Source organism: Colossoma macropomum, unplaced genomic scaffold (genome assembly GCF_904425465.1).
Source record: "Colossoma macropomum unplaced genomic scaffold, Colossoma_macropomum, whole genome shotgun sequence".
Lineage (NCBI taxonomy): Eukaryota > Metazoa > Chordata > Actinopteri > Characiformes > Serrasalmidae > Colossoma > Colossoma macropomum.
The window spans coordinates 31702385-31719840 of record NW_023494793.1 but is presented as its reverse complement, the minus strand read 5'-3'; the positions used below and the strand labels follow the sequence as shown (position 1 = coordinate 31719840).

At 40.0% G+C, this 17456-nt stretch overlaps 1 protein-coding gene across 1 annotated transcript in view; it reads left to right on the top strand.

Moving 5' to 3' along the window:
• The window catches only part of agbl4 (ATP/GTP binding protein-like 4), a 484349-nt gene that overhangs the window by 444609 nt on the left and 22284 nt on the right, over nt 1–17456 (top strand). The window contains exons 10-11 of the mRNA XM_036579196.1: nt 9522–9674; nt 15980–16142. Coding sequence (XP_036435089.1) covers nt 9522–9674; nt 15980–16142 — 316 coding nt within the window. The remainder of the gene's footprint in view (nt 1–9521; nt 9675–15979; nt 16143–17456) is intronic.

Here is a 17456-nt window from a genome sequence, read left to right as displayed (position 1 = left end):
TGTAGATGCAAAGTCATATGCAAAAGTTTGGGCACCCCAGTTTATATATTTTGTTGAATTTCTAAGTGAAAATAAGTTAAAACATCCTCTATAGACAACACACAACTGTACATTTTAACTGTACATGCACAGTTACTGTTTATTTGCTGCATGTGACTTATTTGAGGGAAAAAATGAATGCAAACATTATATGCAAATGTTATAGCTCATTACATCTAATTTGCATATGTCTCTAGGTGTACCTAACAAACTGGCCAGTGAGTTTAGATTTCCACGGCCACAGTCATGTCTAATTTGGAGAAAGTGTTAATCCTAAAACCGCCCACTTCTTTGTGATTGTCTTTTCCCATCACTCTTTTCCTTCTAGACTGTTTATTTTTTAAACCACTCCATATTAATACTTTATAAATGAATATGCAGTTATTAACCTAATATAAAAAGATTTTCTTTTATGGTCAAGAGGCAATAAAAGACAGAAGAAAAGTCAGTTAGATTTCACAACTTTTTTGTATGGGAAAAAAAAACAAACTTGGACACATTCACTTTCATTTGACACATACGCAGTTTTACTTTCAATCAATCTGACAGAAAGTAAAGTCACCTGAATGGTTTTCAAACAAAAACAGTACGCCATATTACACCCGAATTTGAGCACTGGTCAAGGGAGAAAATGTCTAAAAGTCAGTCATGCAAGTAAATATAATCTGTCCCCGGGTAGCTCAGGACTTTCTTCGAAAAAAGAGAAGGAATAAAGAAACAAATGGGCCTATCTCCTTGGCAAAGCGCCGCTTTTCCACCCCATTTATCAAGGAGAACGGGGGATTCTTTTTGATTGGCTGATTACTGGGAACATTCATCATAGCAAACATCTCCCCACCAATCTGACAACGCCATTTTGGATAATTTGTTAAAGATGACAAAAGGGACGGCATTGCCATGGTTCATTTCTGACCTTTTTAATATTAGAAAATTAATTTTCCATCTGAAACAAATGTATTAGATCCTGTCAGGATGGCCAGATGGATATTGCACCTCGGAACCACGGTCTTCTTGTGGACTTTCATTTTTCCTCCTTTCTTCTCTTTCCCTTTTTTTCCCCCACTGTAGTCTTTGTATGCTGCATTCAGGGTGGCAGGGGGGACGTGCTGTGTGTTTTTTGTGTGTGTATGTGTTGAGATGTCCTCTGGTGTCAGACACCCATTACTTATCCATCTCAGAGATTTACGAGCAATTTGTGCCCATCATCGCATCTCTTCCTCCAGCTCAGGAGCTCCTCACCTCCAGTTTGTGTCAGCACTATCTGGCCCTTCCCTACAAAGTGCTCCCACAAGGAAGGAAAGCATCACTCTCTTTCTCTCCCTCTCTGTCTGGTTTTAGGGGAAGGCAGTATAAGTAGTGAGGGCTGAGGGTGGGTGGCAGTAGTTGTAGTCCCAGCCTGTCCCAGTCTGATCTGCTCTGGTGGTAGGAATACTCTCAAATCCATTTATATGTCCATTATAGAAGACGTCTCAGTGCTGCAGTCTTGGCAAAGGGGGGAGGCACAAAGTCATTATGCATTAACAAAAAAAGTTTGTTTATCTTATCTTCTTTATACATTTTTATTTTTTATATTTTCTGTCCCAGGATGATCTGCTCTGGTCAGAGATATGGAGTTGTTGGAACAGAATGGTTTGTTTGGGTTTAGCCCGCAGGCTCACAAAGAGTCAGTAGCAGGCGACAGATGCAGCTGCTTATGATGTACCAAACCGCCCGACGTGGTGGCTCAGGGCTGTCAAAGTGCCCGTTCAGCTTGATTACGAGTCACCTCTGTGTTAAAAAGGGCTAAATAGCTCCATCCATTAGGCTGCAGAGGAGAGTGAGGGAGGATGATGACCTGCCTGAGTGAATGCCGACACTCTTCTGCTTCTCACTGAACACCTGTGTCCCATTCATTTTGTCACTTATGCACCGTCTACTTACTCTTAACATACACAAACAGACTCATCCACACACATCCACACATACAGTACTGTGCAAAAGACAGAGAGCACCCGTCCTTTCTTTATTTTCCTGTCAAAACAGCCATCTAACACAAGTTGTATTCTAAGGAGATTAGATATAAGACATTCCACTTGTATAAGGAAGGGAAAAGTCAAAGGGAAATATGTGAAAAAAACAGGACTTTCCTAAACTGGAGTTCAAAAAAATCTTAAAAACACAGAGACAATGGCACTCCTAACAACTGTGCAAGTACTGTGGGATTAAAAAAAGATGGATAGCTATCAAGAAGCCTTTACTGAGAAGAGAAAATTTGCAAATCTAACAAGGAAGCTTCTAGTATCTTTGGAATAATTAACTGACCACCCCAGAGTCCTGCCCTCAACCTCACTGAATGCGTTTGGGACAACTTGGATGGTGAGAAGCAGAAAGTGCAACCAGCTTCTAAGACTGAACTTTTGTCTAAAGCTGAACAGATTCTTCTGTATTTATGACTGTCATGATCACAAAAACTGATTATAGATGTACACTCCTACTCTTAAGGTGGTCTTAGGACCTCCTTAGACACTCTTAGGAACACTAAAGTCATCATCCATGACTTTTTGTTTCACTAGAGTATAAATATGAGGTGACACACAGTCATCCTTCTGACAGATTTTCACAATCAGAAACGAAGGAGCTCGATCAGAAGTGAGTGACCACATAGGTGGTCCAGTGATGTGAGAGGGGCATGAGTCCATCTTTAGCATTCCGATCTAGCTTTAGACTATTTGGAGGAGATTTGTGGCAAAATTTTCAAATGTTTGGTTTTTATGACTGAAAATGTTGATAAGTCCTGTAGAGTGTGATGGTAATTGTAGTTGTAATATAATTGAATTAGTGATTCAACAGCTGAGAGTGCTGGGAGAGAGAAAACAAACAAAGGGACATGCATGCACTCTGTGTGAGTGGTGGAGATAAAGGGGCTGCCTGCTGAACACTAGCAAATTCGAGAGCGTCTATGTGTATGGAGCAGTTTGTAGTAAATGCTTTTCGAGCTCTCGCTGCAGACTAGAATGATACCATTTACAGTCTGTTCATGCATAAGAGCACAAACGGTTCTGGTCAAGTTTTGGAGTTGTTTGTGTCATGATAATGGTGAGATTTAGGACTTTGTGTGCTTAGTCATAGCCGAAACTCATTACATGTGATACTTTCTCTTTGCCCAGTCATCTAGTTTTACAACAAAAGTACGAAAGAGTACTGTGAACGACTGGTGTTAAGCGTGAGATGTTGTCTGTTTTTGAAATGTGTGGATTTTATAAGCCATTTAATATACGCCCGGCTTCATTCAACCAGGGGAGATCAGAGAATACACCTTAATACATTACACAGTGACTGTAACAAATAGCTTACAACCCCCAATACTCATCTCCACTATTAAAGCAGTAATGAAGAAGTTTCACACTGCAGCTGTGATTAACCTGCTTGGAAAAGGATGCAAATATGAGGATAGTTTGAGTTACAGGATGTTCATCACAGTTGCGTGAGTTAGTCGCATCCTGGGGTCACCAAGTCTCAAAAAAGTACACTTAGTTGCTGACAAACTGGAAGGCTTGCCAAATAGGCCTCTAGCAAAAGCACCTGGATTCCCTAAACATTACCAGAACTTGGATTAGAACCAGGTTTTGTGGTCCGTCTGTGACATAAGGTGGTGGACTGTGATGATGTGAGTGATCTTTCTTCCCAAGACTCCAACAAATACTATCAGATTTTATATAAAAGTCTGGCTGGCTCTTCCAGGAGGATAAGACTGGATCATGGCCGGATCATCCAGCAAGACAATGATCCTAAGAATATCTCCAAATCCACACAAAAACGGCCCCTTTTTCTAAACCATATTGAAAACCAATGTGTGAGCTGAACAGAAGATTCCACAAGTACAAACCAAGAACTGAAGTATCTGGAGAGATTCTGTATAGAAGTCTTAGATCCCTTTCTATGTGTTCTCCCACTTCATCCAGCATTATAATAGAATGCTATAGTAGACTCAGTGCTGTTATTTTGCCAAAGCACAATGTACCAATTGCAGGGGTGGCAATAATTATGCTGGAAAAAATGTTTGCTATTACAGTAATCTATAAAATAACTTTTTGTTACTTAAAAGATTTTCAGTGTACACTCTCGGAAAAAAGGTGCTAAACTGTAACTGAGGCGATACCCCTTCTTGTCACTGGGGTGGTACCCTCAGTACCTTTAGTTAGGGAACAAAATCATAATCCATTACAGTTATATATTTTAAGTTGTATTGACTCCACACACCCTGTTTTGTCTCCAGCTTTTTATTTGATTGTTCTGTTTTAAAACATTAGGTACAAAAGCTATCTTTTCCCTGGGGAGAACGTATTTAAGTTGGACCTTAAAACCACTGTTCTACCTTTGAGGGTACATTTACATTTTTGATGAACAAACATACCAACAAATACTTTTTTTCTGACATTGTAAGATCGAACAACATGTCCTTATCTGATCATCCAAGTGTGCCCTGAGGTCACTGTATACATTTTTCTTAACAGTAATTGTCCTCAAATAAATGACTTTTGTTTCAAGTACAACTTTCAACATTACTTGTCTCACATTATCAAACCACTCCACCCCCCCCCCCCCGTCCGTGAAGGTTGGACCAACTTTTAAGAGGAGCAGAATTTGTTGCATCCTCTCGTTATAGGTATTGCTGATGCTAAGTGCTTTGTGGTTAAAAGCATCAGCTCCTAATCCTGCTTAAATCAGCACCATTTTTTCCCCGTTACAGATAAGCGGAGTTTATGGGCCTTTAAGGCCCAGCCTAATTACTATGCTTTAGATAAGTACTCGTCCGTCTGAGTTCGTTTGACCTTCCATTTCCTGCTCCACAAGTGCAGACGCACCAGTTTGGAGTTTAGCTTGGATCTTCCTCCTCGCGCTCAGCCTCACCTAGAAGAGGATGGAGGGAAAGTTCTCTTTCTGCGCTGTGTTTGAGTATTCAACGCATCAACGCTCAAACCGTCTCCTGTTTTCATATTCCTAATTTCCTAATTGCCTTTAATTGGTTAATTACAAATTCAAATGAACAAATCTAGAGGTCAGAGAAGCACACTAATTGAACAATCAATCAGCGTTAGACTGGCGGACTATTGTCCAGCTTTGATTGACGGCACATTAGGGGCCGTGTGATTGGCAGGCTTTTTGTTGACATTGAGGGCCAGGAAGATTGTTGACTGTATTTCTCTGCAGTTGTTGCCCTTGACATTTTGAGAGGAGGGTGGGGGCTGTTCTGTGGAGTTCTGCTGTTTTTAGGAGGAACTTTGTGCTTCACAGCTCAGACTGTAAGGGCAAGTACTGATAGAATTTGTGAAGTGCTGATTGGAGACCGATCTTGTTTTTTCTTACAAAAGTCAGAATGTGAGCATTTCCATATTCATATCCCTAGACATACATTCCCCTCTACATATTCCATACATATAATTCAGATTCCATAATGTAATTCAAAAAACATAAAGCAGTGCTTTATAGATCTACTTTGACCTGTATTTGAACAAAAACAGTACAAAGACAAGATACATAATGTTTTGACTTACCGACTTCATTGTTTTTTGTTAATGATGCCTGCAATGTGTTACGAAACATGGGACAGGGACAATTTAAGACTAAGAACACTGTTAAATGTTCAAAGAAAAAATATAGATGCTTTTGAACTTTGATGTTGGCGAAGACTTTTGAGAGTTCTTTGGACAGCAAAGAAAACAAATGGATCTTCGAACAAATAAAGCCACACCTCTTGCTCAAAGCGCAGATAACCAAATTGAAGCCATCTTATTTTGGATATATTCTGAGAAGAACCGATTCACTGGAAAAGACTGTTATGCTTGGAAGTGTTGAAGGTAAAAGAGAAAGAGGACAACAAGATGGATGGATACAATCAGAGGAATCATGAACCAGCCATTCAGAAGCCAGAAGACAGGATATTCTGGGGAAATACTACCCACATCGTCACCAGGAGTCGGAAATGACTTGACAGCACTTAATAATAAAAGGAGCATCCAGAAAAGGTCTAGTTCTTTATGAGCAAGGATGGGTTGAAGCTCACCACACTGCAAAAAATCCAGCAGTTTAAAAATTACATTCTTCAACCAGAGATTGCAAGGATTGTAGGTATTTGACCCTCTACAGTGCAAATGATCAAAAGATTCAGAGAATCTGGAGAAATCTCTGTACGTCAATTTAATGCCCATTATCTTTGACTCCTCCAACGGCACAGCATTAAAAACCAGCATGCTTCTGTGATGGATTTCACCACGTGAGCTAGAGAATACTTTGAAAAAAAAAAAACATTGTCAATTAACACTGCTCACCACTGCATCAGCAAATGCAAGTTGTCATCTAAAATGTACACAGTGTATCGTGTATATTCCTATACATTCATTACTCTATACATGTCCCTACACATACATTACCCTATATATATTTCTATACATTGTATACATGTCCCTACACACACACACACACACATGCACACACACACACACACTCACACACACACAATATATATATATATATATATATATATTTTTTTTTTATACATATTCCTATACATATATTACCCTATACACATCTGTACATACACTGTGCCCTTACATGGCATGTAATGTAAACTGTTTCTCTTAACGTTAGTGTGTGTGTATTTAGAAGTGTCCCACCCTTGGCTCTGTAATACAGGGAGAATGGAGATTAGAATGCCTGTATTGGACTCTGGGAACCCCTTCAAGGAGCTGATGAAGCTGCCCTAATGGTGGCTGGATTTGCCTTTCTGTTTCTCTCTCTCTCTCTCTCTCCCTCTGTCTGTCTTTGTGTCTCTCTCTTTCTCTCTATCCTCCTTTTTTTCTCCCTGTGTGTTGTTTCCCTCTCTTCCTTGCGGGCTCCATCCATCAGGCTGGCATGCGGGCTGCAGCTCCACTCCCAGCCACAATATTTCACTGCCTGCCATCACAGGCCTGACAGCCCTGCGCTCGCCAGGAAATTGCTTTGGCTGTGAGCGGAATTTCAAGCACCAAGCACCGCCCGAGCGCTCTCTCTCCCTCCCTTTCTCTCCCTCTCTCTCCCTTTCTCTGCTCTCTCTCCCTCTCTCTTTCTCTGCTCTTTTCCCCCCTCTTTCTCCCCCACTCTCTTTCTCTCTCTGCTCTTCACTGCCCTCTCTCTCTCCTTCTTCCTCTCTCTGCTTTTCTCCCTCTCTTTGCTCTTTTTCTCTTGCCCCCCCCTTTTTCTCCCTCTCCCTCTTTCACTCGCTCTGTGCTCTCTCGCCCTCTCTCTCCCTCTTCTTCTCTCTTTCCCTCTCCCTCTCTCTCTTCCCCTTATCCTCTTTTTCCTCTGTTTTCCTGCTTTCTGTCTTTCTCTTTCTGTTCTCTCTTCTCCCCTTCTCCTTGTCACCGCCCTTTCTTTCATTCTCTTCTCATTCCCCTCTTTCTTTCTTTCCTTTTCTCTTTGTCTCTTTTTCTAATTTCTCTTTACTCTCTCTAAATTTCTTTCTTTCCGCTTCTTTCTTCTCATTCACGTACTTGTTATGTCTTTTGCTGTTTGTCTTTTTCTGTAATTTACTTACATTTTTCTCCCTTCTTTCTTCTCTCTCTCTCTCTCTCTCTCTCTTTGCCTGATGACCCCCCCCGGGAGTTGAGGTGAGCTTTGGAATGTGTAATGAGATGAGGGAGGGTTGGTGTAGCTCTACTGTACAGAGCAAAAGAGAGAGAGAGACACAGAGAGACAAAGGGAGAGACAGACGAAGAGAGAAAAGGTCAGGGGTGAAACGTTGGCCCTCTTGTATACACTATCAAAAACGTCCAGGCTACAAAAGTGGGAAAACAGAGAAAAGGAGAGTGAGCCTAAAATAAACGGTCATTAATGTCTGCCTCTGATGAGACACACATAGCAGGGTGCTCTTTGTGAAGCCTCATCACTGAGGAGCAGTGACTCACACACACACACACACACACACACACGTACGCAGACAGACCACTGAAGCTCATCAAACGCCGGCCCTCCAAACAGCGACGCCTCAGCCCACTCGACAGTGTGATCGGCCGTCTTACATGAACCCCACACTGCGTCTCTCTCTCATCCTCTCTCCCAGCGCAGGCTTAATGATGTGGCGGCCATGTTGGAGCCCACAAGCCGTGCGCAGTTTCCTGCACTGCAGCGGCCACTACAGAGCCGGAATGGTGCGTGGGCGGCGGCGGAGGCACTTCTGAAGGGTTTTCCTCTCTTTCCTCATTCCAGCTGCGTGCCGCTAGCAGAGCTGCACTCTTTTCCGCAGATAAAAGCCCTTTCTGTAAAACACACACAGCCTTTACACTTTTTTTGCCCTTTTCTTCTCCATTCATAGGAGCGTACGCACTTTTCCATCCTCTATTCTCTCTCTCTCTCTCTGTCCTACAGTCTGTAAATATTCTCTTTCAAATGACAGCCAGCTACTCCCTCACTTTACTAGGGACTATTGTATTTCTGCTCTGGGATTTTTATATTTTTTTTTCCTCCTTGTTGCGACTCGCTGACAGTTATTATTGTACCCACGCTGCAGACCAAATTAATCATTCGTTTTATGGTAGAAGCCGGAGCCATTGGCCCTGAGTCCAGATACAGGGGCATTAGGTTTGCTCGCTGACTAAGGAACATAAATGAATCTCTTTCAACCATGCCGCGGTTATTAAAGGCAGCTTATGAAATGGCCAGCGGGAGAATGGCTGTCGCTCCTTTATAACACGGTGAGTGATCGTCCCGCTCGCACTGTTTTGACTGCTTAGCATCAGCAGGGTGGCACTTTCTCTCTGTCTGCACAGTACGACGCTGAGGCAAAACCTAAAGCTGTGCAGTCGCACTCAACTTTGGAACAGTCTTCTCCAGATTTGATAATCACTTTTAAAGCTTTGATAAAATATATTCTAATGCAGTCAATCAGCCAAGACTTGTTTGCCATCAGAAGTTTCATTCTGTAGTTTTGCACTGGAGCTACGAGGCTAATGTAGCTAACAAGTAATCCAGGCTTATGGATGCTAATAAGCATTGTGCAAACCGCATGCCTGAAACATCAAATACTTCCCTGAAACATTGTTGAGGTGTTCAGTAATTTCAAACAGACTTGCTTACGTGGTGTCTGACGCTGTATAAATGTACAGTTGCCTAAAATGGTCCAGACCAAATTCATGCTTCAAGGTGGCTGCAGCTTCTGTTTTTGATTATGCAGTGTACTTTTCCCCTCTTTGTGCAGTGCAAAACTAAAGCAGCAAATTTTGGCTGAATACATTTTGACTAAGGGGATTTTTTCACTTTAAAGATGACTTATCTTTATTAGCTCTGTACCAAATTTTATATGTGCTTTATGTGCATTTAATTCTCTGACAGTTTAAGGTTTTTACATACTGTAAATATGTTTTTGAGTGCTTTGATGTATGATTTTTTTTTCTCTGTGTTTAGATGTAATGCAGCACTTTGTAACCTCAGTGGTCTCTCTCTCTCTTTCTCTCTCTCTGTCTCTGCAGAAGGTGAGCTTGGAGTTCTACATTGACGTGCATGCTCACTCAACCATGATGAACGGCTTCATGTATGGTAACGTGTTTGAGGAGGAGGAGCGTGTGCAGAGGCAGGCCGTCTTCCCCCGCCTGCTGTGCCAGAACGCACCCGACTTCTCTCTCGTGAGTCTGCGTCTCTCTCTCGCTCTGACCTCCCCTCTCTCGTCACACAGCACTACACCCCAGCAAGCACCAAAAATGCTGCAGCTATACAACTGTGCTTACAATCAGGCTCATGTTACTCCAGCATCCATGAGTAAAAATGACTCCTGCTGTATACATATATTTATTATTTAGTGATATGAACTCACAGAGCATGAGCGGGAAATATGGCATCTGTGAATTTTCAGTTTGTTCGCTGAGTTTAACATTGTTAAATTCAACAAATAAACAGTAATGGTGTATTAAAATGTGCAGAAGTATGTAGTGTAGAGGATGTGACACTGTAGAGGATGTGATACTTGTACTCAGTAAGTACTCAGAATATCAACAAAACATAAACATTTTGCATAAAACTATAGATAGATAGACAGACAGACAGATAGACTTAACTGATACTTAAGGGGAAATTTGAATCTTTACTTTATGATAACACATTGTACTTTATACTTACTTTAAGATTACTTTACTTACTGTATTCTTATCTAAGATAAATTTATACACTTACAGCTGAAATACTCTGACTGGAACCATGCAAAGCAAAATTAATAGGTTAAATTAACAAAAGCACTATTTTACATCAATTCAGTCTTCAAAAAAACTTCAAGTTAACTTCAGTCCTCAGCCACCTTTACAGTGTAATACTGTGCAAGCAGCGATTGGGCTACACGTTTTAGACTCTGCACCAGATGGTAATCCCTGTTCAATCCCTCTCTTCTGAATTTGATTGAAAATTAAAGGTGTATTTTTTTATAATCATACCAGTTATTATTAAATGCTCCCCGTGACACCTTGATATTTAGTTATCTGCTCTGTCCACGTTGGGAAATAGCTTTTATTCTTTCATCTCAGCTGTTTTTCTCTCCACACCATTCTCATTAACATTATTGGCATTTTGCTAAAATTCAATACGCTCCATAAATTAGTGAAGTTTTCGTTTCTGAAACGATCCAGCTCACTGTGTGCTATTTTTCCTCTAACCTTTTCAAATGTGCGCAACGAGACAATAAGCAGACTCAATACTGCTGATGAGTTGTCTATAAGGCTGCGGAGACGTCTTTAGCCATTTCTCCACGGAAGATCTTTCAGTCGCATTAGGAACAGCATACTGATGAGGGGGCTTTCATGTGTGTGTGTGTGTGTCTGAGCAGGAACTAACATGGAGTGTATAGCACAAGAATAGTCTGGTAGGCTGATGTAGAACTGTTTCTTACTTCTGAGCTAATATTTTGCATACTTCTTACCAAGTGTGCTGTATCTCACTCATCCTTGCAAAATATACAGCTCATATAGACAAAAGATGTTTTAATTCAATAGCTATTCTTTTATCTTATTTGCTTGATATAAGTTTATTTACTGCATGAGAGAGTGCTATGTAGTGAAAGTTTCATATTACTTGCTTCCTTTATTGTATTAGTTTAAGTAGATTCATTCTTCATTCCAAGGATATCTCATTGACAATGGAGACGTGTGCTCTTAACCCCTTAAATGGGAATTCTACTGATTTCTAGTGACTGTATTCATAACCATCATGTAATAGGTTTCTGCGAGGTAGCAGAATATAATAATTTAATAATATAATAATAAAATAATTTTGCGTTAGTAAAGTCATTGTGCTGTTGTTGTTGTCATAGTACTGCAATGTTGCTTGGCAAGCGTAGCCTACTGTTAACCCCTTAAAATCCCATCTGAATTCATTTTTTTTGTGATGTCACAGAAACAAACATGTTCATATATATCCACCTTTTTCAGCCTACAGAAATTTAGCTCACAATACACAAAACAGGGCGGCCAATCACATCATTTGCATGTATCAGTCTTAAAGGCACAGCAACAAAAATGCCCTGTTTAATTCTAAGGGATGAAGCGAGTTTGGAAAATGATCATGTTGATATTAACTATGATTTTGAAAGTACATAAATGTCATCACTTGTCCTCTGGGAAGAAATGTGTAGGATGTGGACCCTTTCATACTACATTAAGTAATTTAACTGGTGTATTTTATTGTATTGTATATATTGTACAGCTATTTTCCATGGTAAATCACAGTACTGCTTGACTTCTCATTTATTGCTTTAATAAGCCTTAAGATTAATAACTGCATTATAAGAGAAGAGTTTTATGGGTAAAGTTACAGTGAAGTATTTATATTTAATTAGCGTATAGAGTTTGTATCTTGGAGAATGAGGTATCTACTAACCATCCTGCAGCACTAATGCTGTATTTGTAGTTCGGTGTTTTTTGTCAGCGTTGAGTTTCCCTGACCTGCACTCGTGACCTTCAGAACTCACACAGTGTGACATTTCACAGCTGTGCTGGTAGCGTATAGCCAGAGGAATAACCTTTACTGTTCAGTCAGCCATTCAGCGCTCCTTCTCTTCTCCCAGCCCAACACAAAGAGCACTCATTTCACTCCGTCTTATACACACACAAATGTCATGCTGTCTATGATATGCTGTGAATGCTGTTGGCGTGAGCAACTTGCAGAAGGCTGAACAATGTTGCTTCTCACTGTGTGTGTTAATATATCAAACTTTCTCTACACTGCCCATCTAAAGCCTGGGGACACCTAGCTTTTCCAAATGCATATTTTTTTAAATTAAAAATAAATATGATTTCCTGTCTGTTTGCAGTTTGCACTTCCACATATTTAAGACTACTCAGGTTTATTTAGAGGACAACAATATTACATGTAGTGCTGATTTGATATTATTGGAATTGGTATTGATGAAAGTCGATGGAATGATATTTTCCAAACACGTTATGGTATCACAGTATCAGATGATATTTAGGTTTGAATTAATGAAGTTAATTAGCCATGCATCATGAGTACTGCTACCCCATGCTAAAGGAATGTCTTACAAACCCAATATAGCTTGTTTTTATTGACTGTTTTGTTCTGTTTTCTTCTGTTTTTCCTTCTTTTTGTTTTTATGTTAAATCAAAGGGAACTTTACCCTGTACTGCAAACATTAACCAGGTAGAAAACACATTTACAGAACAAAAATGTACTATTAATTTAGCTTATATGTATTTTGAACAGTTTTTTTCCAAACAAAATGGCATGCGGTTAACTGTCAGGTCCTGGATATCATGAGTAAAGTGCACAAAACAGAATAAAAAACTAAAAACAAAGAGAGATACTACAATTTTATGGGCATTATCGTGGATATAATGCTCAAGATCTATCAAATATATCACTCAAAACACTGCATAAACTGAAAAGCAATATAACGGTATATCAGTATCACAGCACTGATTGTATGTGTAAATATTGAGACCGCATTTATGACATTACTATCTTGGGAATAATGCCAAGCCCCACACCTTTTATCCGCTTATTGTGATGGCAGTACTCATCAGCACTCAAACCTTTCAGCTGTTTAGAACATCTTTGGCGCGAAAGGTGGCTTTTGATTGGGCCAGTTTTTTGGACATGTATGACGCCTAGTCCTGGAATGCAATGCTAATGATGTTTCATCACCACAAACCCCATTTAGTCTAGGCTTAGGATTCATCTGAGCATATGAAACTGGCCCAATATATTCTTTGAGCAGTTTCTATGATGAACATGAAGCTAATTGTTACTCAATATATCTAAAGTATTAAAAAGAGCTTTTAAACAACAAAAATCTAGTCTTTGGATAATGTTAGAGTAGAAATGCCTATTTTATCATGAAGACAGTAAAAGAAGTTTACAGATCATATTGTTGAAATTTCTTTGTTTTATTCTGTGATGAGAAAGCAATATGCACTGCTATTATAAAATGCTTTTTCAGGTCATATTGTTGTGCAAATTCTAACATAAATTCAGCTGTGAGTGATATATTAGGAAGTCCTCCTGTAATATCCTTCAGAGGGTATGTGTAGGACTGAACATAAAAATTCATGAAAGAATGTAAAAGCTGAGACTGTTGGTTCTGAATGTAGAGAATTTTGACTGGGTCCCACAACTGCATTAATCAGTGAGATCTTAAAAAACCTTGCAGTATTTGTGTAAATGTTATCATTAGGACAAAGAAGTTATGCATACTTGGATATTCTGTTGATTCTATTGGAAACTACATTTACCAGCAATATATGACATGGCATGGTTGTGCCAAGTGTTATGGAGCTACACCTTGGAAAATATAGTTAGGTGAAAAAACACGCCAAAATAAATATTTTTCTGTTGGGTTTTGACAGTTTTATGATTACAGTTTAAAAGATGACATGTCACAGATGCTATTGATCAAACAATCTGAAACAAGGTAGAAGGTGATTCTGCCTGTAGTGTCTTCCCTTAATGTCTCCTAAAGGTTATTATTCATTGACTACATGGACTGCATTGAAAACTGGTTAATCTTAGGTCACAGAAGTGTGTAAAACTAAAAGACACACCGCTGAGTTCTGGCTATTTAAGATATTAATTAAAAAGTAATAGCAAGTGAATTCCAGTTTTAAAAGAAGGCACCATGTCCCCAGACTTTTGAAAGGAAGTATATATATATATGTAACACTTTGTTCTTATGCTGTTGTGTGGTAAGGATTGTATTGTGTGTGTGTGTGTGTGTGTGTATGTGTGTAACACTCGGGGACAGAGGGCACTTCTCGAGCTGGCGTGCTGCCCTGCTTCTCTGCCTATTCAGCACCCAGCTCAGCCCAAAGTTCAGGCAGCATATTGACGCAGTGTTGCCTCTGGAGAGGGCCTTGTCTCGGCTGCACTTAGCCACTAGCTACATGTCACACTGACACCAGATCAGTCACCTCCAGCGCGCACAGCAAACGTTTACCAACCATTAGAGCTGAGCCAAGGAAACCCACAGAAACTTGTACAATGTGCAGACTAAGCACACAACGAGAGTGAAAGTGGCTAGCGGGGAAAAGATGCATGACGCCCACTCAGCTGCCATCATAGGAAAAGCAGCATTAATTATTAAAGCACACTAATGTACACAATAGTTATGCTCTTATTCCTAACAGTGCTGTCTCTATGGAGACAACATAAGAGTCTGTAAAGTACCACTCCAAAGAATTATCTCTTTCCCAACAGTCTTGTCTTGTTTATGCTTCATGCCTATCAATTTTAAAAGATAAAAAGCAATATGATGTTAACGTACAGTACTGTGCAAAAGTCACTTCTATGATAATGGATATTAAGTACAAGTTATTTCTTTTTTCAGGTGATGTTTCTGAGAAAATTAGATATACACTGAATACGGGGAAAGTCAAAGGAAAATAAATGAGAAAACAGGAGTTTTTAAAGCTGGAGCTTAAAAATGATTAAAAGATACAGTGAAAATGGGACTCCTAACAAATGTGCAAGATCTGGTAGACGAGCAAAACTGTCACCATCAGATAAACAGTACTTAAAGCTCTTATCATCAGGAGACAGGAGAAAACCAAGCTCCACTCTTGCTTCGGATTGTAAAAAAATCGGAAAAGAACTGTTGTCTGTCCAGACAACTCAACACTATGGGTCTGAAAGGATGAGAAGCTGTGAAGATGATGTTACTGTAAAAAAGAAGCTGCTGGTGTTCTCAGAACAATAAACTGACCAACCCAAAGTCCAGAACACATCATCACTGAATGTGTTTAGGCTCTCTTGGATCATGAGGAAGAGAAAATGCAACCAACTTCTAACTCTGAACTTTGGTGAAAAAATATCTTTGCAGATTTGTTTGAAAAATTGAAAGCAAACCTCTTGAAAAGAATGGCTGTTGTAATAAGGGCAAACAATCTGCATTTAACACTGAAAAATCTGAATATTCAGTTGTTGAGGCTTCATATTGTGTAAGGTATTATTTGTTCTGCTTTTTTCCTGATGCTGAAAGTGAATAACTTGCACGCGATGGCCGTTGACAGGAAATTTTAAAAATAGTGGTCTATGACTTTGGCACTGTACAGTTTTGAACTCTTTTGAACAGAGTTTGAATTCTTCATCTAGAGTACATGTTAATTTATAATTTTTGTATTTATCAGTCATCTGATACATCTAAATGTGTACGGTGTTGGTTTTCATTCACTTTCAGAACAAAAAGTCTTGTTGGTGTACAAAAGCTAGCAAAAAACAGTGGTAACAAAACTCCTTTGACTTTAAAGTGCTTTTTACTTTGTACAACCGAATAAGCAAATACATTCCTATTTTCTTGCTGAGGGCAGGGTTAGATTTAGGGTTAGACGTACAGTTATTTATATATATATAATACATATGGGACATACGTATGACCCTACATCCTGACAGAGTTTAATAATAAACCTATGTGTCTGCATGTGTGTTTCCCCTGCAGTCCAGCACCTCATTTAACCGCGATGTGGTGAAAGCTGGGACTGGCCGGCGCTTCCTGGGGGGGCTGCTGGACGACACGTCCTACTGCTACACCCTGGAGGTGTCCTTCTACAGCTACCTCGCTGCAGGCAGCACCACTCCCGTCCCATACACAGAGGACAGCTGTATCCTTCCAGGCGTGTGTCCTCCTCTCTCTCCTCTGTTTCTCTTTCTCCCTCTGCTCTCTCTCTCTCCCTCCTTCCCTCTCTCCTCTTTCGTCCTCTTTGGGTGGTGCTTAGCATGCCTGGTGGCTAGTGTAGAGATGGAGAGATGAGGGGAGACAAAGACGAAGGACAAAATCTCCTTTCTAACAGGTTTGACACAGTGGGAGCTATGAGTGCTTTCATTACACTGTCATGAAGGTTGGAGATTCAGGTATTTTTATGTTCAGTGGTACAGTGTGACTTAGGTGACTCTGTGATAGTTTGAGCAAAATCAGATTTACACGTTTTCCCCCTTCACTTAAATTTAGCTGATCAACCAAGACATGTTTTGTGTCCAAAGTTTGCATCTTTAGTTTGACAGATAGCAAATAAATGAATTAATATAATGCAAATGCACACAGGTATAGTAAAATAGTACTACTACTGTTTTCAGCTATGTGACGAATGTTTGTACACTTGTATAGATCACAGTTTGTCATCAGAAATTGCAACTCAGAACAGTTTGAGGCAAGTGTGTACATTCACAGAGAACGTTGTAAGCGCCACTGAGCTTGACACTCATGTCAACGCAAGGTGGTTTTCACACCTGCACTTGCTGGGGGGAACAAAACTGGGCAGGGCACTCTGTACAGTGAGTGAGGGTCTTCAGTGGACAATTGAAAGAGAGGTTCCCTTATTTAGCTGAAGATAAACCATTGATGACTAAATTATGACTCTGTAAAGACCAAATATTTTTATCTAGCCTATGGTCCTTACATATAGCATGTGTTCTTCAAAAAAGTCAGTAGCTTCCGTACCCTACACTGGATAGCTGGAGGTATAGCTAGCTAATGTTAGCTTGCAACTTTATTTCAAAGGTTACTTTAGCTTAAATTCTGCTAACTACAAATTTCAGTGCAAAAGTTGCAAGCTAACTAGGGCTCTAAGTAGGATCAAAATTTTAGGAGGTACATTTTACAGAAACGTGACCCACTTCTCTTAGCGAATAAAATAACTGCTGCTCCTTTTTTACCAGTGCATTACTGTTATGCATCTTTTCCTTTTATTGTTCTTTCCCATCCCTCCATTCTTCCATAAGCTGCTATTACTGTTCCATAAACTGATTTGACTCCAGTTACCACATTTACATACATACATACATACATACATCATCTAAACCGCTTATCCTTCTGGGTCGCGGTGGGGTGCTGGAGCCTATCCCAGCTGTCATTGGACGGAAGGCAGGATACACCCTGGACGGGTCGCCAGTCCATCGCAGATTACTGCGCATAACTA